The sequence below is a fragment of the Uloborus diversus genome, unplaced genomic scaffold (genome assembly GCF_026930045.1).
Source record: "Uloborus diversus isolate 005 unplaced genomic scaffold, Udiv.v.3.1 scaffold_844, whole genome shotgun sequence".
NCBI classification, from domain to species: domain Eukaryota; kingdom Metazoa; phylum Arthropoda; class Arachnida; order Araneae; family Uloboridae; genus Uloborus; species Uloborus diversus.
The window spans coordinates 44,513-67,683 of NW_026559060.1; the positions used below are offsets into that span (position 1 = coordinate 44,513).

The 23,171-nt window shown below is 34.3% G+C and overlaps 1 protein-coding gene across 1 annotated transcript in view; it reads right to left on the reverse strand.

Annotated features, from left to right (window-relative positions):
* Positions 1 to 938: 938 nt before the first annotated feature.
* LOC129233967 (calcyphosin-like protein) overlaps positions 939 to 23,171 on the reverse strand; it is a 29,030-nt gene continuing 6,797 nt past the window's right edge. Inside the window, exons 2-4 of the mRNA XM_054867878.1 lie at positions 20,471 to 20,648; positions 4,976 to 5,185; positions 939 to 1,187 (exon numbers count right to left, since the gene is read on the reverse strand). Of these exons, the coding sequence (XP_054723853.1) occupies positions 1,086 to 1,187; positions 4,976 to 5,185; positions 20,471 to 20,648 (490 nt within the window). The 3' untranslated portion in view covers positions 939 to 1,085. The remainder of the gene's footprint in view (positions 1,188 to 4,975; positions 5,186 to 20,470; positions 20,649 to 23,171) is intronic.

Sequence of the window (23,171 nt, forward strand, 5' to 3'; positions counted from 1 at the left end):
AGTGGATTAACCCTAAACCTCAGTAAGTTGCGTTCATTGTTGACTATTTTTCGTTTCTTCATTCTCCTGTAATAACACAGTCTTACCAGTAAAACAGTCAAGTTGCAGGATCGAGTTCAGCCTTGTCGCGATAGAGCCTTTACCTTCATGTTAAACATTACTAAAACATATAAAATTATCGTGATGTGGTGCAAGTTTCATTGTTGAAACATGCAGGTTACTCTGTCATCGGCTATTATTTAAATGAGGAAGTGTTCTATATCCCACTTCTCACAGGGCTCGAAGGGACCCAAAGGGGAACGAAAACTCTTTAACACACTAGTGTTTTATTTAAAAGGGTTTTTAATTGATGTTTCTTAATTTAGGATAACGACACAACATTTGTGGAGTTTTTTTCTTCAGTTTTATTCCTATTGATGCAATAATACTCGTAAAAGACGCATGGGACAGTTACAAATAGAAAAACTGTGGATAAAAGTTTCTCAAGAATGATCAAGGTCAGAGGTCTCTATTCGGCAAGTGGCGACTAAATAAAAAAGGCGGCTAAAACTTTTGGTATAATTCGCCACCCGGTCATCATTCTCCACAACTCCATCTGTGATATCGGTTAACGTTAATGTCATTAATTATTATGAATAACTTTTATTTAAACTGACGATTTTTATGTTTTATCAGCAATTTAAAAGTTAATTAATTTGTTCATCTGCTTCCTTTTTTTTATTTACAAAAAGTAGCGACTAGAAAAAAAGAAGAGGCGACTAATAAATTAGCTTCTACTTGCCACCATAAAAAATACCCAGTCTTGATGTTTAACCCTCAATGACTGTATCATGTCTGTACTTAACCAATCGTAAACACCAACTTCACTTACTCTAATCGGTAAGAAAACAAGACAACCGAACAATACATTTTTTTTTAATTACATGCATCAATATATATCCAACGCTCTGAAATTGACAAGTAAATGGACGCAAAACTGAAGCAGAAGCTTAACGTAGGAGTCGAGGCAGAGGAATGAATTTTTTTGTTCGCAAGGGGGACTGTTGCAGTAGAAACAAATCGTTCTTTCTTAGAAAAAGACGTAATTATAACTTCCAAGACGTTCTCATCATCAAATCAAAGTATCCGTCTTCGTCAATGGATGCACTCACTCCCGTGTAATAATCGGTGAATTCTTCCTTCGTCACCTGGAACGAAATAAAAGAAGGATCATGGTAAGTGTTTTATAGCTACTCTAAGAATTGCGGTTTTCAAAATGAACTGCAATGTACCGACAGCCCGGTTATGACATCCAGAGACTGCAGTTTCGTCCTCGTTATATGTCCTCATCAGTTTGAAATATAGTCAATAACCAAGCTAGAGCCGATGCCATCTCAATGAAGCTGAATCCCAACGAAGTGGTAAATAAAGTTAATTCTGTATCTCAGAGCCAGAAGGACGTAAGTCCAAAAATTGCGATTTTTTGTTTATTAGTGTACTGTTATGTAGAATCATATTTTGCATCGAGCCATGTAAACGCAAATTAAAAAAAAAAAACTTCAATTTTTTTATCAGGGTTAAAAGAGCGCGTGTCCCATCTTTTGCATGCGCCAGAAAAAAGTTTTTCCTCTCTACTGCAAAATTATCATACTGTGAACTTACGTTCCTTTGTCTCTGAGGTACAGAATTTAGCACGCCAGCGTGAGTCCGCAGCAATGGCGCGGTTCAACTTATGCCAGGGGGAGAACCTACATGCAATGTACTGACAGACCGGGTATGAGATACATGTCAATTTGGAAAATGGCACGATCAATGGAAAGGGTAGCTAAAAATGTTTGGGATCTATTTGCGTGTCCGGGCAGTGTTTGCGCTCCGGGTCGTCGGGCATTACGCGTAAAATGTCTTTGAGGTGTTTGTCCTGTGTTAGGTTATGGCCTTCGTTACCTCACGGTTGTAGTTTAATTCCGGCAGTGATAATTTTTTCCTGAGGTAAGCACAAAACTTCTGTTTTGTGACTTCGTTGGCATGAAAAACCGTAGTACAGAGAGCAGGTTCAACAACAACAAAAAGATTATTTTAAACTTGTTTTCAAAGTTACTGGGCAGTGACTTCACGACGTGCGCTAGAAAAACTGAGGTAACAGATAAAACCTCACACTTACTAGCTACCTACCCTACCTACTTCCCGAATAAGAGGAGATCGTCACCTGTCTATGAGCTGCTATTGGTTGGTGCGTTTGATTCAAATAAATGTAATGTTCCGCGCTTCTTCGCTCGTAAAATTGAAAATATTTAAAGATTGACAGAAATTATAACAAAAAAAAAAAAAGGTTATGTATGCGTGGGAAATTGAAGTCATAAAAACGCTTTATTTAAGCATTTTTAGGACATCAATTAAAAAAAATTTCTGGAGGAGGATCCCTAAACTACCATTTTTTCCCTAACGTTATTACCAAAGACAGTCTGAAATTGTGCTTTAAAGACTGCCATTTTAAAAAAATTCGGAGGAAGATTCCTAACTGCTCCGTATCACTTAACGTCTCCAAAGATTACCTGAAATTATGTTTTATAAATTCAAAAACCTTTCAAGAGAGGATTCTCAAACTCTTCCTTTCCAAAGAAAGCGGAAAATAGACTTCAAGTATGACAAAAAAAAAAAAAAAAAAAAAAAAAACAGGAGGGAACCTCCTCTTCTCCCCGTTTCTCTATCATTACTAAACATGTCCTGAAATGGGCTACAGTGTCGAACTATTTCGAGATAGATCCTTCAACCCTCAAGTCCTCCAATTTCCTTAACGTCATTGAGAACAGCTTAAAACTGCGTATTTAAAACTTTAGTTTCAGCAAGTTTTTAAGAGGAGCCTTTATCTCTTACCGTCACCAAAGATAACCTAAAATTAACATATATTTTTTTTAAAGTCCCAAAGGAAACATAAACCACCCCAATTCCCTATCCATATCAAAAATTAATGAACAGGTACTGAGTTGTGCTTCAGTGTCGAACTATTCCTAGAATGATCCCTCACGTCTTCCCAATTAATTCTCTTAACGTCACCAAGAACAGCCCAAAAGCACTCAAGATTGGAGTCATTGGATCACATTTTTCCGGACTTCATTGGAGCTCAAGAATGGCCACTGTATTCCCCAGATTTGAACACAATGGATTGTTCTGTTTGATCCATCGTAGAGACAAGGGTGTGTGCTAAACCTCATAAATTTTTGGCATCCCAAAAGAAATCCTTATGCAAGGCATAGGATAAAATGTCAGTGAGTGAGTTACGGCCCAGAGTCGAAAATTTTGTGACACGTTTAAAGCTTTGTATTAATCCTAAAGGTAGCCACTTTGAAAATTTGTAAATACAGGGTGTTTCTGAACTCTTGGGAAAACTTTAAGGGGTGATAGTACACATCAGGACAAACAATATAACCACAAAAAATAGCTGATGTGTGCATCACATGACTTCCTTTTACTCCAATTTAATGCAATTTCCTCATTACTGGCAGTTTAATGTGATTCAATAGTTTACTCTCTAAATATCACCCACAGTGGCCAAATTGAAACAGATTTTAAAAAAAATCGCCAAGTTGGCGAAAATACTTGGCGACCAAAAGACTGGCAATATATCGCCAGTCCGACAAATTGTATCCGACAAATTATAACACCACTTGACTTTACATCGAAATTAACAATAATTTCCCCCAAAAAAGGGGCAAAAGATCCCTTTAGAAACATCCGAATGCAACCAAAAGGGGAGGTGCACAACTAGACCCGACTAGAAGTTTACGTACCAAGTTTCAACTTTCTAGGACATGAAGTTCTTGAGTTATGCGACATACATACGCACGTACATACATACGTACATACAGATGTCACGAGAAAATTCGTTGTAATTAACTCGGGAATCGCGTCATTACGGATACTTCGCGTGTCTATACGTTATTAGGCACTTATCCACGTCTGATGGAGTCGAAAAAAAAAAAAAAAAAACTCAATATTCATTTGGGGATGAGTAAAATGGAAATTAAGGTCGACTTTTGAGTAAAATTTTTTTCACGAATACAATGCTTCCTTTTCTGTAAAAAGAAGTAAAAAAGGCTCCCAAACGTCTTTCGAAGGAGAGAGGCGCCATTAAAGTTTAGGGTCCAAAATTTCAAATGATTATAAGAAAACGGAAAAATTGGTCGATTCGTTTGCTGTTTTCACTAAAATTATTCTTTTTTACTCGGCTGCCAGTGCGCGACGCAAAGGAGGGTAATGTGTTTATGAGTCTATGTATGTATGTTTGTTCCTATGTGGCGTTGTACAAGCTAAACCCCTTGGCCGATTTTGATAAAACTTACGTCAATCGATTTGTCTTAACCTTGGGAGTGTCACTAAACACATGACAGTAATCAAAATTCAGCACATCAACAACCAGTCGCCATATTGTCAATTCGGAATAGTGTCGCTCGCTACCTGCGTGCTACACAGCGTGCGACAAATGCAGGTAGCGTTTTCATTGCCTGAATTTTTTGTTCACTAAGTCTACAAATTCGATTTTCATCTCTAACATGTAGCATTTGTTTTTCTTCGTGATTCGTACTTTCTTGACGGCCTTTTTCAGTTTTGGGAGAAATATTTGATTGATGATGTTTTCGAGTTTATACCGCTGTGTGTGGTTGACCTAAGTTCGCGCATTTTTGCTATAATTTATTTTAAGAAATTGTTCCAAAGAAACAATTATTAAGAGATAAATTTTCGTATTTAATATCATCTCTTTAGTTTATCGCTGTTGAGATTAATAAAACAAATCGGAGCAATTACAAAAAAAAAGTGAGTAAATTTTAAGAATAGTTGAAAATATATTCTTTGGTTTTCTTGCCTAGATTTAGAGAATTTTACGACGCAAATATAGGATTTTGTGAAAAACCGCATTGTCAGCCAAGGTATTAAAGACCCCAAAATCTCATATCAATTTCTTATGTTACTGCTATTTCACTGGAGTAAAGGATCTCACCACTCCGTCGACGACCCCGTTCTCCTCAAAATTCCTGAGGAACTTGTTGAGGAGCTGCTTCTCTGAGAGCTGTCCGTTGAGGTACTCGGGGTGCCGTTGTACGGAGTAGATGCCGCGCAAATCCTCGTACGTGATTCGCCCGTCTCCGGTTTTGTCCATTTTCTCGAACGCCTTCTCGACCAGCAGGAGCCGACTCGCAGACATTTTAGGCTGCAACAAGAAAGGATTGGAAGTTTTATTTAGGAAATAATCGGACTGTGACGTAAAAAAGTTCGCAAAAATGTACTGAGACTGAGATAATTTAATGAGAACTGAAAAAAAAAAAAAAAAAAAAACATTCATACAAAAGAACAGACCTTAAAAAGACAGAAAAAGATGAAAATTATTTATAATATTTTTTGTTTAAATGGAAAATAAGTATAAGGCAAAAAAAAAAGGGGGAAAGAAAAAAGAAAAACCTCTTAAACACGCTTTTAAACGAAAGACTTGAATCAATATTAGAATACTGAATCCTCATACATATAATAGCGAATTCATTGATCGAGTAACGCTCACGTCATCAACAATGAAACTCGCGCCATAGAGTGATAAGTTGGTATTATTATTTGGTAATGTTTAACATGCAGGAAAATGCTTTATTTTGACGAGGCTCAACCTGTCATTTTAGAAAAATGAATAAACGAAAAAGTGGTCAACAATGAACGCTATCTACCGGAGTTTAGGGTTAATTCACTGGAGTTAGAGTTACAATTTCAACTCTTCAAAATATCATCAGACAATTGCTTCATTCAAATGTAGAAGCAATTTTCACTCGTCGTACCTTGACGGGCGATTTTCTAGTATAAAACTAAAATACAATATTAAAAACCTGAGTTATGTGGCAAGTTTCTAAACCACAATACCCATAAAGCTAAGCCAGCTTTTAAGTTCAGCCGTAAATTTAGTTTGCTGACTTAATTAAAAAAAAAAAAAAAAAATATATATATATATATATATATATATATATATATATAGAGAGAGAGAGAGAGAGAGAGAGAGAGAGAGCTTAAAAACTAATGATAAATCAGCCCAACCAAAAAAAAGGACTAAACGCAAGAGAAGGAAAAAAATAAAAAGAAATTTTAACGTTCATTTTACAGTGATATTTCATGGTTCAAAAAATGATAGGTAAAATTCTAAGGGACCCGATAGGGCTGGGTGTAGCTATTTTCATATTTGGATTACTTTCTCTAAAATTAAAAAAAAAATAGTAGGGGGAGGAGGGTTTAAACCGTGAGAAGAACTTTATATTTTCTACACTAAAAAAAAATGCGGTTTGTTGCATCAAAAAATTGTACAAATTTACTGGGTACAAAGGATAGTGCTTGGTGTTATTATAATTTGGTTCCTGCGCATTTTACACAAAAACTTAAAAAAAAAAAAAATCAAATATGACTTTTTTGGTGCAGTGTACCAATATCCCCCTCAAAAAAGTCGGGAAAATATTTAATAAATGATTAAAAACACTTGAAAGTAAGGTTATTATGTTTCTCATTTCTAAAGCTAACGACCAAACGGCACAACCTTGAGGGTCACAGATTTTGACGAAATTCTAGCTATAGGACCATTCCCACTAGGTATGAGCGCAGGTAAAGCAGTTTGACTGCATAGGCCCTGGTTTGGCTGCAACGAGGGCCCAAAGTTGCTAGTTTCGCCCTAGAAATGCAATGGCGTTTCCATTGGAATTTCAGACTTCGAAACTACGTCCGATCTTCCAACACCTTTGGCATCTTTTGTTAGTAAATTGAGCATAAGAGAGAACACGTATTTATTTATGGGCACTATCTAAGTTATTTGAAAAGTCGAAACGATCTTGTATTTTTTCTTTTTTGTGTGTGTGCCATATGTGCAATAAATCAGAGCTATTTCTCCTCTCCCATTTTTGCTTACCAATGTGGGGTATCTTTGATGGCAGACGGTAAATATCCAGTTAAAGTAAATGTTTTTATCAGCAAACGATAGATACTTTTTACTAGCACACGATTAATATAAAACGAAAATAATTAGTTTCATTTGCAAACGATAAATATCCTGTAACTATGTTATTTTGGCATTCTATTTATTGAAATTAAAAGTAGTAACCAATTTAAATTTGAGAGCCGCTTATTAAAAATTAGTATCCAACATAATTAATTCGAAGGTAAGCATGCAAATAGCTGCAGTACAGTAGCAGAAAATGGATAAAAATGGTAATTTTAACAGAAACTCCGTTGCATCCTGAGTCCAAATTATCAACTTCTGACCCCCGTTGCAGCCGAACTAGGGGTTATGCAGTCAAACTGCTTTACCCGTGCTCATACTTAGTGGGAATTGACCTATATCTAGAATTTTGTCCAAATCCGTGACCCTCAAGTTCGTGCCGTTTGGTAGTAAGTTTTTGCATCAAAAATAATAATTTTCCCAGCGAACCCCAATCATGATTTTTATTAAAAAAAAAAAATACGCGATTCCAAGTGTTACAACATGCTATTTGAGTAGGCAAGAATCCCATACGCTACAGAAGTGCCGCGTTGTGTATGAAAAGATCCGAAACAGAACCTGTATTGATGCTTTGCTGCGTGGAAAGTAATATGATAAAGAAAACCGTTTTACAAAAATATGATCGTTCATTTACACTTGCTAATTTATGTTTTAACTGTATTTGTTTATGTATTTTTTAGTTGTTTATTTTATTTTAGTTATTTCAGTCCCCCCCCTTTATTTATTGCCATTTTTATCATTGTTTGACTATAAGTAAGTTTCGAATTAATATTTCAAGTAGTTGCGTTGTTGCTCAGCTATTTTCAAGGAAAAAAAAGGAAGTTTTAAATATACTTCGGCTTATTCCGACTCAACAGAATTTGTGTAAACGTTTCCGGTTAAAGTATGTAAATAAAGCACAAGGTATTTTGTAACAGAAGTTATATTAAAGTGTTATTTTTCACTTTTAGCAATAAATTTGTGTTTTCAAACAAAAATGGGAAAGTATCACTTTGTCCCATATAATGGACAAAGTGCGAACTAAAATATGTTTTAAGGAAAATATTTTCTGTTTGATTTAACAAAAAAAGAAAAAAAAGGAATAATTTGTGAATGAATGAATGGAGCAAAAATTGATTAATAATTCGATAAATTAATGATTTATAATTTAAATGAGTGAATAACTTGGTGAATGAGCAAATAAATGAATTAATGTATTATAGAATTAATTAGTTGATAATTAAATGATTAAATAACTCTATAAGGAATTAGAAAGTCACCCGTCAAGGTATAACGAGTGAAAATTGCTTCTCTTCCTCTACATTTCAACGAAGCAATTGCCTGTTTGGTGACATTTTGATGGTTGAAATTTTAACCCTAACTCCAGAGGATTAACCCTAAACTCCAGTAGATAGTGCTCATAGTTGACCGCTTTTTCATTTCTTCATTCCCCTGAAATGACACATTCTTACCAGTAAAACAGTTAAGTTACTGGTTCGAACTAAGCCTTGTCACAATAAAGCCTTTCCCTGCATGTTAAACATTACCAAAACATATCAAATTATCATGCCGTGGCGCTAGTTTCATTGTTGAAACAAGCGGGTTACTCGATCATCGGCTATTATTTATATGAGGATATAAAATAATTCCGTGTTCATCAATAATAGGAAAATGTTTCTATTTTTGTATTGTATATGTGCAATGCATGCAACTGTTGTTTAGCTAAATTTTCGTTATTCCAATATTTTTGAAAAATGTCCTACACTTTATGAGTCAGTTGCTTTGAGCCCTTAAAAACCTGACGTAACGAGAACAAAATTTAAATCGGTTTTGCGCTCCAAAGCCATAATATAGTATAAAACAAGTCACCAATCTAGCTAAGACAGTCAGATCAATACACCATAATGTTATCTTATTATGTTACCGTGGACAGGTAAACGGCATTATCTGTAGAAATGATTTTTCGAGATATTTGAAGAAATGCGTTTCGTATTCAATTCTAGCAGTAGGGAAATGTGCTAGACGTTTTATTCCCGCCTTTTTTTTCAGAACAAACCCAATAAAATAAGTACAATATAATGGGGTAGTTTTCAAAATTTTAAAAGTGTTTTTTCTGAAAGAGCATGCTTAAAAACATAGTTCACCATTTTTTTTAAACATTTTGACAAAGTTTAATATTTTTAACGGTGCTATTTCATTGTTTACGCTTCTGCACATGACATCACAAATGGTGAAATGTCACTCATTGTTGCCATGGGCAGAGCGCAATATTTATTTCGCATCTTTACTCTTGTGAACTGGCAACGATATGGTTGATAGCAAGCGTAGAGCGCAATGTTTAATTCGCTTCTTGATTATCATAACGTGGAAACGCGGTAGACAGAAGCGCCAAAGTACTCCATTTGTGACGTCATAAAGACCACGCTTTATTTTCAAATCGAACATTTAAAAAAAAAATAATTAAAGATGAAGTGTTGGGAAAATTAAAGTTTTTTTTTTCCTTGCTCCATGTTATTATTTTTTATTTTTTTGCTTATTCTACAAATTTTAGTGACTAAAATTAGTACTTTTGACTGAAGGAAACAACCCCTTTATGACGAAAATTCAAAAAGTTGGAAAAAAAAAAAGCCCTTTACCTGCCCATAGCAGTATATTATAAATATCTAATGATAGTGTCAGAGCAGCCAATGAAATCATTATAAAAATATGACGTAGAAAAGACAGAATGAATTTTCTAATCGGTGTTTCAAATTTTAAGCACAGGCCAAAATAAATCAAATACTGCAGTTTTCAATGCATTTAAAAAAACTGAAATAACACTGTCATACAAGTTTGTTGCATAATAATTTTGCACTTATTGAACAAAAGTCTATGAAGTTAAATTGGGCTCCTGATGAGGGGAGACATTTTGATACTTGAGATATTCGCACTATAGCAAATTTTTTGTAGTTTTCGCTTCGTTCCAGCAAGATTAGCAAAGCCAAAAAACTTTAATCACCAGAATATATTGTTCTTTTGAGCTTATTACTGAACTTGCACCTGCTTAACTGTTATGATTTATGTAAGATAGTGAACAAGTACGGACAGAGATGTGACCCGTATGGAACTATACTTGAAGCTTCTGGGAAATGGCGGGTAATAGCGAAAAGCAGGGTCTGATCACCGCACAGAAGGACTAGGCTTGGGCCGGGGATCCATCTTCCTAAGAGGACCCAAATTATTTGAAGAATTATGCATATTATTACAACTATAAGAAAATAAGTGTATTTTTAAAATAATCTTATATAATTAAAAACTGAACATATGTACCTATGTATCTATGTATGTATCCATGTTCAAGTTACTTCACCCGAACGACAGTGAACTGACCATCGAACCAGGTATCGATGGATTCGTAATCTTCCCATCTATATGTTTGGCTATTTAACATAATCAATCGATAATAATTAGCGGAGATATCAATTAAAAACTATATTAATTATAACACTTAGATTTCGGCATAAAATCCCTATTTTTCGAAGGCTTTCCTCCGTTCAAATTATTATTCAGTGCTTCATCTCAACTTTCCGTAACAATGGTTTTATTTAAATTTGTAGCGTGAAGAAAATCATTGAGAAGAAAGATCTGTTGACATTTTTTTTCTTTGGAATATGCACAAATAAAACTCTGGTTTTTGTTTTAAAGGCTTTTCCTGTAATTGGGGAATTTAAAATGTTTACTTTTTTTTTTTTTTTTTTTTTTTTTTTTGCGCAATCTGCCGCGAAACTTCGCTGTTTTTTTTTTTTTTTCGTTCAAACCTGATTGTTGAACACGCGTCACTTGACATAACTTTTATTTTCGAGGTAGAATATGCGAAGACGGGCGACGCAGCTAGTAATAATGAAGCAATGACCTGTCAACCGAAAAAAAAACTTTCTTAAAGAAGAATTTTTATTCATTCTGCATTCCGACAGGTCCCAAACCTGTAAATCAACCACTGCGTTCCGCTACAAAGTCTTCGGGGGGCCTCCAAATTATTGTAGGTCTAGGGCCTCCTTTTGAGTTAGTGGGGCACTGGCAAGAAGGGAGCGATAACCCGCAAATTTATCAATAAGTGTCTTGCATCACTAATAAAATGAAATTGAAACATACAAGTACAAAATGATCAACATGTGAATTCCGGTGGAGTGCTTTGAAAAGGAAACAAAGTCAGACACGATTTTTTTTAACCACGGACATGAACTCTTTGTACCCGAACAGACGTGCCATTAACTTTTTTTTTCTTTTTTGTCCGCTCTCTGTGTATAGTGCAAGTGGCTTCTATTCAAAGTGTCCTCTTATACCCAGACGATTGGTGAATTATTCCTTCCGACTAGGCCCTCCATTTAAATATTCTGCTCGTATTTTCCTGCTTCTGCCATGATGATGGGGAACACGTGACAGGCGACGGTGTTTCCCCTGCGTGACATTGGAACATTCGAATCATCTGCTCTCGAAAAGAGACAGCGCAGTCCCCAGAGCTCATTTTTTGATGCGGGGCAGTTGTCGTTTTCTGTCTCATTTAGACGACCCATGTTTAGAGCGGTTCAAAAGATAAATGCACCAAGCATTTCTTCAATATTTGTTTAAAAGAAATTATGATGTCGGCTTAGGTTGTAAATAACGAGAAAACGGCAAAAGATGATAGGAATTAGGAATGTCATTCAAGTACACTGAATGATATTGCGCTGTTCAACAATACAGCTTGAGAGATCAGTCCCTGGTGCACAATCACTTTGCAGCATTTATGAAGAAAAAATTTAGGCAATTTTTAATTTTTATCACAAGTGACGGATTAAAAGTAAATTATATATATATATATATATATATATATATATATATATATATATATATATATATATATATATATATATTCAGTTTCGTCAGTCTTTTCAGAATTATCGTCTGCGTTTTGCAGATAAAAATATCATATCCCTTTTTTCTTTCCTCTTTCTACTCATTTGTTTATTTATTTCCTTTTTCACTTATTTGATCATTTCATCTTAACTTCAAACGTTTAGATATGGTAATTATGAAATACATTTCTTTTAATATATCATATCTTACTAAAGAATTTCTTAACACTAAAGACACTGATTTGAACTCATTTGTAATATGCTTCCTATTTTCATTTTTTTTTTTAAATTGCGGCTTTCCAAATTAATTTTAACATTGACTAAATCTTTTAGTAAATTAAATATGCTCAGGGATAATTCTGCAATTTTTTTTTGAGACGCATATCAACAATACGGAACGCCTCAGTATCAAATACCCTTAAAATATGTCAACTTTGGAAATATGAAACAACCTCAATGTAAAAAAAAAGCATTAGAAAAAAGTAAAACTTACACTAATGTAAAACGTAAGCTTTACGTAATTAATAATTCAAAAAACTTCAAAACATGGTGCGCTTAAGCTTACAACTTTTAATTTAAAAAGCAGACATAATAATTTTTAAAAGTAATGGTGCCTAGAAAATCAAATGCCACAAAAGCAGGTGAAAAATATGTATCTAGGTTAAGGACTGATTAGTTATGCGACTCACACTCCGCAAAGATATGTGGTTATGCTCCTGGTCAACCTGGTCAAGTGCACAGTGGGAATAACCACTAATTGAATGGGTAGTGGGAAAAACGTTGCATGTTGAAAACATCAACTTTTCAGTACAGCCATAAAAAACGTATCTGCTTAGTACAATGTACGAAACAGGCCACTGAGAGCAAGATACGACGTTTTTCCGTTCAATTACCTACTCACTTCCTATTGCAAGGAAGCTCCAAGGCAAGTTTGCAACATACAACGTTCTTCCATTAATTATGAACACTTTATTTACGAGGTCAATGACAATTAGTGCGTTTTCTGACCGTGTAAACGAACTAAAAACACAAGTGATTTATTCTCAGGACTATATTCATTGTTTTTTTCCATTGATAAAATGTAGGAACTACATAGGAGCGCATGGTTGCAAACGCAATGCTGTAGCGTTACATGCACACAAAGACACAAAGCCAGACACTGAAGGGTGTGAAACAGAGCCCAACTTTACAACACAAAGACTATTTTACACAACAGTTTTGTTTTTAAGAAAGGTTTAAAGCCTTTGCATAAAGTTTCGGCCTGTAACTCTAATACATGCGTAGCAATGATAATGTAGGCATCGATGACAAAGCAATATTCTAGTTACACGTGGAGCTTTTGAATAATTTATGAATGGGTTAGTACAGTCAAGTTTGAATTTGGGTAAATCATGCACCTAAAATATTTTTAACATTTTCAAATATGCTTCAAGTTATAGTAAAACTGATTCATATCCTAAGTATTCTGTAAATTTGCACCAGTTTTTTTTTTTTTTGCTACAAGATTTTGATGCACATTAATTTTTTTAGTGTAATGATGGGATACCAAAAAATAAGAAATAGTTACGAAATAATAGTTGACAATACTTACAATATCAACGAAAATTTAAAAATTCAGAGGCTTTAAAAAATTAACAAAAAAATGTAGTAATGACGCAAATCATATTAAATTTTCATTTAGTATCAATTCATTTAAAATTGCTAACAACGTGAAAGCAATTTGTAATTTTAAGGCTCAAACTTTAGTTGAGGCTTCAAAAGAATAACAGAAAAAAAAGATACAGTAATGACGCAAATCATATTAAATTTTCATTTGGTATCAACTCATTTAAAATTGCTAACAACGTGAAAGCAATTTGTAATTTTGAAACAAACTTTAGTTTCTTACACAATTAACTAATACTAGTGTTCGCCCAGTGGTCGAAACTCGACCATATTCTTAAATGAATATTTGAGAAAACTTGAATGAATTTAACTATTTCCAATATTTTTATTTCTACTCTTACTCATGTTTACTGCATATCTGTAAGCGTACAATTTTTATATGTACACAAAATAACAAACAGTAATAATTTATTTCAATTTTACTTTTTGTCTGTTAATCTCAAAATAAATGGATGAAAGGGGATATTTTGGTAATGGGGTCGTTTCCGAAATTTTAAAACGTATTTTTTTTTCTGAAAGAGCATGCTTCAAAACAAAGGTTTTAACCATTTTTAAATAATTTGAAAACATTTAATATTTTTTAATTATTATTTTAATTGATGTGCAGATTGAAATTCATTTTTTACGCTTCTGCACATGGCATCAAAAGCGATGAAATGCCATTCACTGATGTCATTAGCCCATAACGCAAATTATCATAACCTGAAAACATGGTTGACAGCAAAGCGTAAAAATTTTGCTCGGCTATGGAGTAGCGCGCCAAAGTACGTCACTTGTAACGTCATAAAGACCTCGCTTTATTTCCAAAATCAAACATTTAAAAAAATAATAAAAAATAACTGTCGGGAAAATAAAAGTTTTTTCTGGCTCCACGTTATTTCTTTTGCTTATTCTATCAATTTCATTGAATAAAAGTAGTACTTTTAATTGAAGAAAACAACCCCATCAAGAAATTGGTGTGGTCGTCAAATTCCTGGCTTGAATAATTTTACTTTGGATACCATGTTGTTTTGTGCTTACCTTATGCAAATAGACATTTCCCTACTCTTTGTTTACGTATGCAAAGGAAAAACATTTTTCGCGCTGGCATTGGAAACAAAAAATTTCACGCCAATGGATAAAAATCGCCAATCATCTAATTTTAGAAAGGAATGAAGCTGCAAAACTCAGTTTATACGTAAAACTTCTGCTTGAACAATCTTATACATATAAAATCTGAGTATCTATCTATCTATCTATCTATCTATGTCCAAGCTTCTTCTCCCGAACGACAGTGAACTGACCATCGAACCAGGTATCGATGGATTCGTAATCTTCCTGTCTTCATGTTTGGCTATTTAACATAATCCTCTGATAATAATTAGCGGAGATATCAATTAAAAACTATTAATTATGACTCTTAGATTTCAAAATCAAATCCCTATTTTTCGAAGGCTTTCCTCCATTCAAATTATTATTCAGTGCTTCAACTCAACTTTCCGGATGAACGCTTTTATTAAAATTTACAGCGTGAAGAAAATCATTGAGATGAAAGATCTGTTGCCATTTCTTTTTCTCGAATATGAACAGGTAAAATTCTTGTTTTTGTTTTGAGGCTTTTCCTGTAATCAGGGGATTTAAAATGTTTACTTTATGGGGGTTTTCCGCAATCTGCCACAAAATTTCACTGACTTTTTTTTTTTTGGTTCAAGCCTGAGTGTTGAACTCGCGTCACTTGACATAACTTTTATTTTCGAGGTGGACCGTGCACGTCGTAAAGTAAATGAGTGATTTACGAGTTATTTGAGTTCTTTGAGGGTTTGTACCTGGAAAACGGATTGATGTAATTCTTGTACGACCATGTGGATAGAATCCATCCAAATATTTATCTGAGTGGTATGTTACATTAATAAACACCCGGGCAACGCCGGGTAGTAGACTATTTTATGTAAAAAGCGGATTGTTATTGTGCATAAATATTTCCGATATAGTCTATCAGATGTAATTCAGTTTAACGTGAGTAAAGATTATAGTTGATAATGCATATATTTTCCCCTTTTGTGCTGACTGAAAATGTACTCATAACTTGTATCATTGATAACGATTATTAACGTTGATGAGGTGTTTTGGCAAAAATATGTTTTACTGGTGTTTTGCAAACCTTGCTTTACGCGCATTTATTTATTCCTTAACGCGTTAGAAACTAGTGTCAGTGTACTACAAAAGCATCAACTGGACTGCTCTTACATTTTTTAGGTAGCCCGTGCAACGCCGGGCACGCAGCTAGTCTTATACATATAAAATCTGAGTATCTATCTATCTATCTATCTATCTATGTCCAAGCTTCTTCTCCCGAACGACAGTGAACTGACCATCGAACCAGGTATCGATGGATTCGTAATCCTCCCGTCTTCATGTTTGGCTATTCAACATAATCCTCCGATAATAATTAGCGGAGATATCAATTAAAAACTATTAATTATGACTCTTAGATTTCAAAATCAAATCCCTATTTTTCGAAGGCTTTCCTCCATTTAAATTATTATTCAGTGCTTCATCTCAACTTTCCGCAACAATGCTTTTATTAAAATGTATGTGAGCGTGAAGAAAATCATTGAGATGAAAGATCTGTTGCCATTTTTTTTCTCGAATATGCTCAGGTAAAATTCTTGTTTTTGTTTTGAGGCTTTTCCTGTAATCAGGGGATTTAAAATGTTTACTTTATGGGGGTTTTCCGCAATCTGCCACAAAATTTCACTGACTTTTTTTTTTTTTTTGGTTCAAGCCTGATTGTTAAATACGCGTCACATGACATAACTTTCATTTTCGAGGAGGACCGTGCACGTCGTAAAGTAAATGAGTGATTTACAAATTATTTGAGTTCTTTGAGGGTTTGTACCTGGAAAACGGATTGATGTAATTCTTGTACGACCATGTGGATAAAATCCATCCAAATATTTATCTGAGTGGTATGTTGCATTAATAAACACCCGGGCAACGCCGGGTAGTAGACTATTTTATGTAAAAAGCGGATTGTTATTGTGCATAAATATTTCCGATATAGTCTATCAGATGTAATTCAGTTTAACGTGAGTAAAGATTATAGTTGATAATGCATATATTTTCCCCTTTTGTGCTGACTGAAAATGTACTCATAACTTGTATCATTGATAACGATTATTAACGTTGATGAGGTGTTTTGGCAAAAATATGTTTTACTGGTGTTTTGCAAACCTTGCTTTACGCGCATTTATTTATTCCTTAACGCGTTAGAAACTAGTGTCAGTGTACTACAAAAGTATCAACTGGACTGCTCTTACATTTTTTAGGTAGCCCGTGCAACGCCGGGCACGCAGCTAGTATTACTTATAAAACTTCTACTATTATTGAGTAATTTGCTTTGATATTGTCATTAGAAATATAAATTTCCAAGTATGAAATGAACGAACTCTACTCGTGGCAACATATAACTGTCCATTCGAAAACACTGGACTTCGCAAACAAAGTACAAAAAAAAAGGTCGTCTTTGAGATTTTATTATGGTTAAGCGCGGTGCATAACTGATGTCACACCTTTCAACACTTTCGACCCTCTCCCCTTTTTGTCACAAATTTTGCACTTCTTCCCTTAGTCACATGTTGCGCTGTTTTCCATAAACGTTCCTATTAAAAAAAGCTTGTTGTCACATTTTCCCCATTGTATGCTCCTCTTGTCATGTCTTTCCTCTCCCTTGTCACAAACTGTTACTATTTCGAGAACCCCACCTTAAAGCGGGACTTTATTCGTGGACAGCCCCTATTTTGTGGCAACCGTATGCAAATATAAATTTCCCTACTCTTTGTTTTCAAATGCAAAGTAAAAACATTTCTCGAGCTGCAATTGGAGCCAAAAATTTGACGCCAATAGATGAGGAGCGCCTGCCAATTTAACAATTATCGAAATCTTCCCGAATGAAATGATCCTGCAAAACTCAGATTATACGTAAAACTTCTGCATGAACAATGCTTCTTTTAATAAGTTTAATATTATTGAGTAAGTTGCCTTGATCTCTGCCGTTAGAATTATTAACTTCCAAACAGTCAAATGAATGAATCCTACTTGCTACATTACAAAATTGTCCATTCAAAAACACTGGGCGTCGCAATTAAAGTGCTATTTTTAAAAGAATCGTGTTTGTTATTTGTTTGCGGTTTAGGGGAAAACTGACAAATGCACTTTTTCAAAACTTTTGATCTTTCTCCCCTTTGTCGCAAAGTTTCACACTTCACCATAAACCCTCTTCCCTTTGCCACATATCACACTGTTTTTCATAGACGTTCTTCAAAAATAGCTTGATGTCTCATTCTCCCCGTTCCTCTTGTCATTTATTTCCTCCGCCTTGTCACGAACGGTTAAAATTTAACGAACCCCACCTTAAAGAGGGACTTGATTCGTAGTCAGTTCCTTGCAAATAGACATTTCTTTACTCCTTTTTTAAGAATGCAAAAGAAAAATATTTCTCGCCTTGGCATTGGTGCCAAAATGGATAAAGTTTGTCAATTTCACAATGGAGTCGTTTCCAAAATTTTAAAAGTATTTTTTTTTCTGAAAGAGCATGATTAAAAACATGGGATCTAATCATTTTTTTAAATAATCTGTTTAAATTTAATATTTTTAAAAAATTACTTAAATCGGCTTTCATTACTTACGCTTCTGCCGATGACATCACAAATAATGAAATGTCATTCAGTGTTGCCATTCACAGAGCAAAATATTTAATTCGCATCTTTACTCACATGTATTGGCAACGATATGGTTGATAGCAAGCGTAGAGCACAATTTAAATTCTCGTCCTGATTATCATAACATGGAAACGCGATAGAAAGATGCGCCAAAGACTATGTTATTTTTATTATTTTATTTTATTTATTTAATAATTTATTTATTTATTTATTTATTTATTTGCTCATTCTGTCAATTTCAGTGACAAAAAGTACTACTTTTGACTGAAGGAAACAACCCCATTACAGAAGTCGTTCTGAATGAAATGATGCTGCAAAACTCCCTTAATACGTAAAACTTCAGTACTAACAAAATTCTTTGTAAGTAGGCATGATCTTGCCGTTAAATTAAAATTTCCAACAGTCAAATGAACGAACTCTACTCACGTACACAAGTAATGGGGTCGTTTATAAAATTTTAAAAGTATTTTTTTTTTCTGAATGAGCATGATTAAAAACATAGGATCTTACCATTTTTAAATAATTTGTTTAAGTTTAATATTTTTTAAAAATTACTTAAATCGGTGTGCTTTCATTGTTTACGCTTCTGACGATGACATCACAAATGATGAAATGCCATTCAATGTTGCCATTCACACAGCAAAATATTTTATACGTATCTTTACTCATATGGATTGGCAACGATATGTTGATAGCAAGCGTAGAGCGCAATTTTAATTCGCTTCTTAATTATCATAACGTGGAAACGTGGTAGAAAGATGCGCCAAAGAGCATCATTTGTGACGTCATCAAGATCACGCCTTGTTTGAAAAATGTGACATTTGAAAAATTAATCAAAAAATAACTGTTAGGAAAATGAAAGTATTTTCTGGGGCCTTGTTATTTTTTTTTCTTTTTTTTACTTATTCTATCAATTTCAGTGACAAAAAGTACCACTTTTGACTGAATTAAACACCATTGTCCACGCGAAAACACTGGACGTCAAAATAATGTGCCAATTTTATCAAAAGTATCACCTTGTGATCTGTTTGTGGTGATAGCGAATGCAGGTATCATTGGGATCTGGAACTGAAAGCCGTCCCTCACTCCGTAAAATGATTTATTTAAATATTAAAATCGCGAAAACATAATCAAAATGAAAATATTTTAAATGCCCGTAGTTACCCAAAAAGCCTCAATAATAAAAACAAATGCAAGTATTTCATTTCTCTATGCTCAAGCGAGAATTGGCAACACCACAATATTATCCAGCAATTTCTTCACGCTAACTATGTCGCGTGAAAAAGCAAATAAAAAGGAATTTTCACTAACTTTTAATTGCTTCTAGCGCGTTTTCTAGCCATTTTAGCGGATTGGCATTTTCGAACGGTTTACCGGGTAGAACGTGTTTTATAGTATTTTGCACGAGCTTTCCAACCATACCAAGCTCGAAGCGCTAAAATGCACTTTTTCATGTAGAAAGAGCTGTTTAAAAAACCAATTAAAACTTAATGTTTTACGCATCCAACAATGAATTTCAACAATGGAAAAGAGATAAAATTAAAATTTTTCAGTTTCGCTAACTAAAAAACTCTTATAACTTTTTTTCTAGTGGATTTAGGTTATTGGACCTTGGGCGCCCTGACAATTTTTTCGTTAGGAGTATTTTTTAAAGACCTTTCCAACCATATCAAATTAGAAAAAATTGGATCATCCCTTCGCGTAGAAAGAGCAATTTAGGACAAAAATGCGTTTTTTATTAATATCTCCTTTAATTAGCGTCCGATTTCAAAAAATTTTATTGATGACACTAAAACTCGGCAATAGCTACCAAACAAAAAAAGAATGAAGGAAATCGGTTCACAAACAGAGGAGGAATCGGTACCGAAAGAAAACGGCTTGCCTATTAATATATAAAGATATGTTTGTAGATAATGACTGGATATTTAGCATAAATTTATGTTGACACACTAACACACATCGATGACAGCATGTGTTAATATAAATTTTCATCGATTCACAACCCTATCAAACCTTTTTTAAAAACTAAAATACTGTATAAAATCGTCTTTGTGCTGTAAATTTGTGACCCTTCCACATCCGTCAGGGTTTGTGTGTATGTAGCGCCTCAATATTGTGTTTAAGGCTATACGTTCTTACAAAATTCTTGCTTGTTATTCTTGCTTGAACACTTAGTTCCGAATCGCCCTGTATATAGACTGATAAACTACGTGGATTAAACAACTCAGATGATAAAAATCAACCTTTTGCTCACTCACCCTAACTGCTCTCAGGAATTCTTCGTACCGGACGCTGCCGGACCCATCTTTGTCGAACTGTTCGAAAAGCTTCTTCGCGTCTTCGTCAGAAATATCGAGCCCAGTGTCCCGGATGCCCTTCGTAAACTCTTCCAAATTGAGATCTCCGCTGTTGTTGTCATCCATGCGACGGAAAACCCTGAAAGACATAGATTACCAAAAATGTTACGTCCGAACATAAATTTCCATGTAACTTTCAAAGTTATTAACTTTTCAATAGTTATAGGACGGTTTTCCATAATAAATTTAGTATCGTCACCTCAGAGCAACAGTAGGATATCTTTGTGTTATTCCTGGGATTAGATGTCTTATTTTTGCTCTGAGCGACGATATGTACTTTGTAAGACGCATAATAAGGATTAAGAAAATCACTTAGTTTTATGATGATTTAAAATAAAATTTGTATTACAAAAATAATGTAACAATTCGAATGCTTTACTTTCAACTTATATCTACTACTAGCAAAAATACTCGACGTTGCCTGGGTCAGTAATAATTATGAGAAACAATTGTTACTTGCATTCGTTTTCTGCTTTAACTGAAAGAATTCAAAACACACCTTTTTGAAATGATTAAAAATCGAGCTTCTTCCTTACTCATAAAACTAAAGTAGCAATCAGTATAAAGAACAAAATAGTATTGATTTAGAAACGAAAGCACGACATTTAAGCCTACAATTTTGATGAATTTCCAAAATATGAAATTAATCTTCATGTGTTTAAAAAGGTTTATCTGTTAATACTTTTTTTTTAACATGGAGTCTAAAACCTTCTCTATATAACTATTGAAGTACGAAACGTTAAAAAAAATGTAGCCGCCCGTAATCTCCTTATACTTGCTTTAGTTATTTTAAGAAATTTCAATTATTGTGGGATTTTGGTGCGATTTAAAATGTTACCAAAGCGGGATTCGTTTCTTGATATCTTCGATAATGCTTCTTCTCCTTACTTTATAAAACGGTTTGTTACTAATTTTCGTTACAAAGATATTGTCTGCAGATACTGAGATACTTTTGGTCACCATAAAATGGCGCTAAACAGTTTCATCCGAAATGTTTCCGAAATAAGTAGTAAAATTTGGTGATTGTTTAAAATTGTGCAAAAAGAAAATTAATGGAAGTTTTTGGGCTGTTTACGGATTTGCCTAATTTAGTTGGTGGATTGTTTTACAAATTTAAAAAAGTTTTAAAGATTATTTTAATGGGGTTGTTTCCTTCAGTCAAAAGTAGTACTTTTTGTCACTAAAATTGACAGAATAAGCAAAAAAAAAAAAAAAAAACATGGACCCTGATAATACTTTTATTTTCCCAACAGTTATTTTTTAATTAATTTTTTTTAAATGTCCGATTTTTCAAACAAGGCGTGGTCTTCATGACGTCGCAAATGATGCTCTTTGGCACATTTTTCTACCACGCTTCCATATTATAATAATCAAGAAGCGAATTAAAATTGCACTCTACGCTTGCTATCAACCATATCGTTGCCAATACACGTGAGTAAAGATGCGAATTAAATATTTTGTTCTGTGAATGGCAACACTGAATGGCATTTCATCATTTGTGACGTCATAGGACAGAAGCGTAAATAATGAAAGCGCACCGATTTAAGTTTTTTTTTTTTAAATATTAAACTTAAACAAATTATTTAAAAAATGGTCAGATCCTATGTTTTCAAGCATGCTTTTTCAGAAAAAAAATACTTTTAAAATTTTGGAAATAACCCCATTTGTTTACGTGGCGAAAGCTGAGAAGCATTATTACGTAGTCTTTGGCTTCAAAAGCAGCGACAGTTGAAAAAACTGCTAAATGCATCAGCTATTGAAATCTTTCTGCAACCTTTTTGCGAGATTTCTGCTGGTCGATTGGATAATGAGTAAGTGTCGAATCAGCACAAATAATGATAAGAAAATTAAAAAAAGTTAATTTGAATTTTGACATCTTGAATTCAAATTATGTTTTTCGCAATCACGAGTGTGTGTATGTAGGCGTGTATGTTTGTGTATTGGAGGTATGTGTGTTTGTGTGTAGGTATGTGTGTGTAGGCATGTGTGTTTGTGTCTGTGTGCAGGCATAAGTGTGTGGATAGTTGTGTGTATGAATGTGTGTGTGGGGGATGTGTATGTGTGTGTAGGCATATGTGTTTGAGTCTGTGTGCAGGCATGAATGTGTGGGTAGTTGTGTGTTTGCGTATGTAGGTGTAGGTGTATGTGTGTGTGTGTGTTTGTGTGTGTGTGTGTGTGCGTGCGTGTGTGTGTAGTTGTGTATGTATGCGCGTGTGTGTAGGACATGGATGCAACCCGGAAACAGCTTTCGCTATAAGAGCAGCATCGTGAGGAGCCGGTCGACGGTGATGGTGCGGAGGGTGGCGGTGGGAAAATAAAATGATAGGACATCAAAACAGTCATGTGAGAACAATAAGCAATCGTGATTGCTCAAAAAAAACCCATTAATTACATTAAAGTTCCGTTTAAATGGAAAATGATCAGCTAAATCCATTTACTATTAGCCAATCTTGTGGAGAAAGGTTACTGAGATTGACTTGAGAAAAGCCTCGAACGGTCAGACGAAACGCAGAAATATTCAACAATACAGCAATTCCAGCTATCAACTTGGAGTTGAGATGATACACTAAATAATGAATAGGGTTGAGGAAAGCCTCCGAAC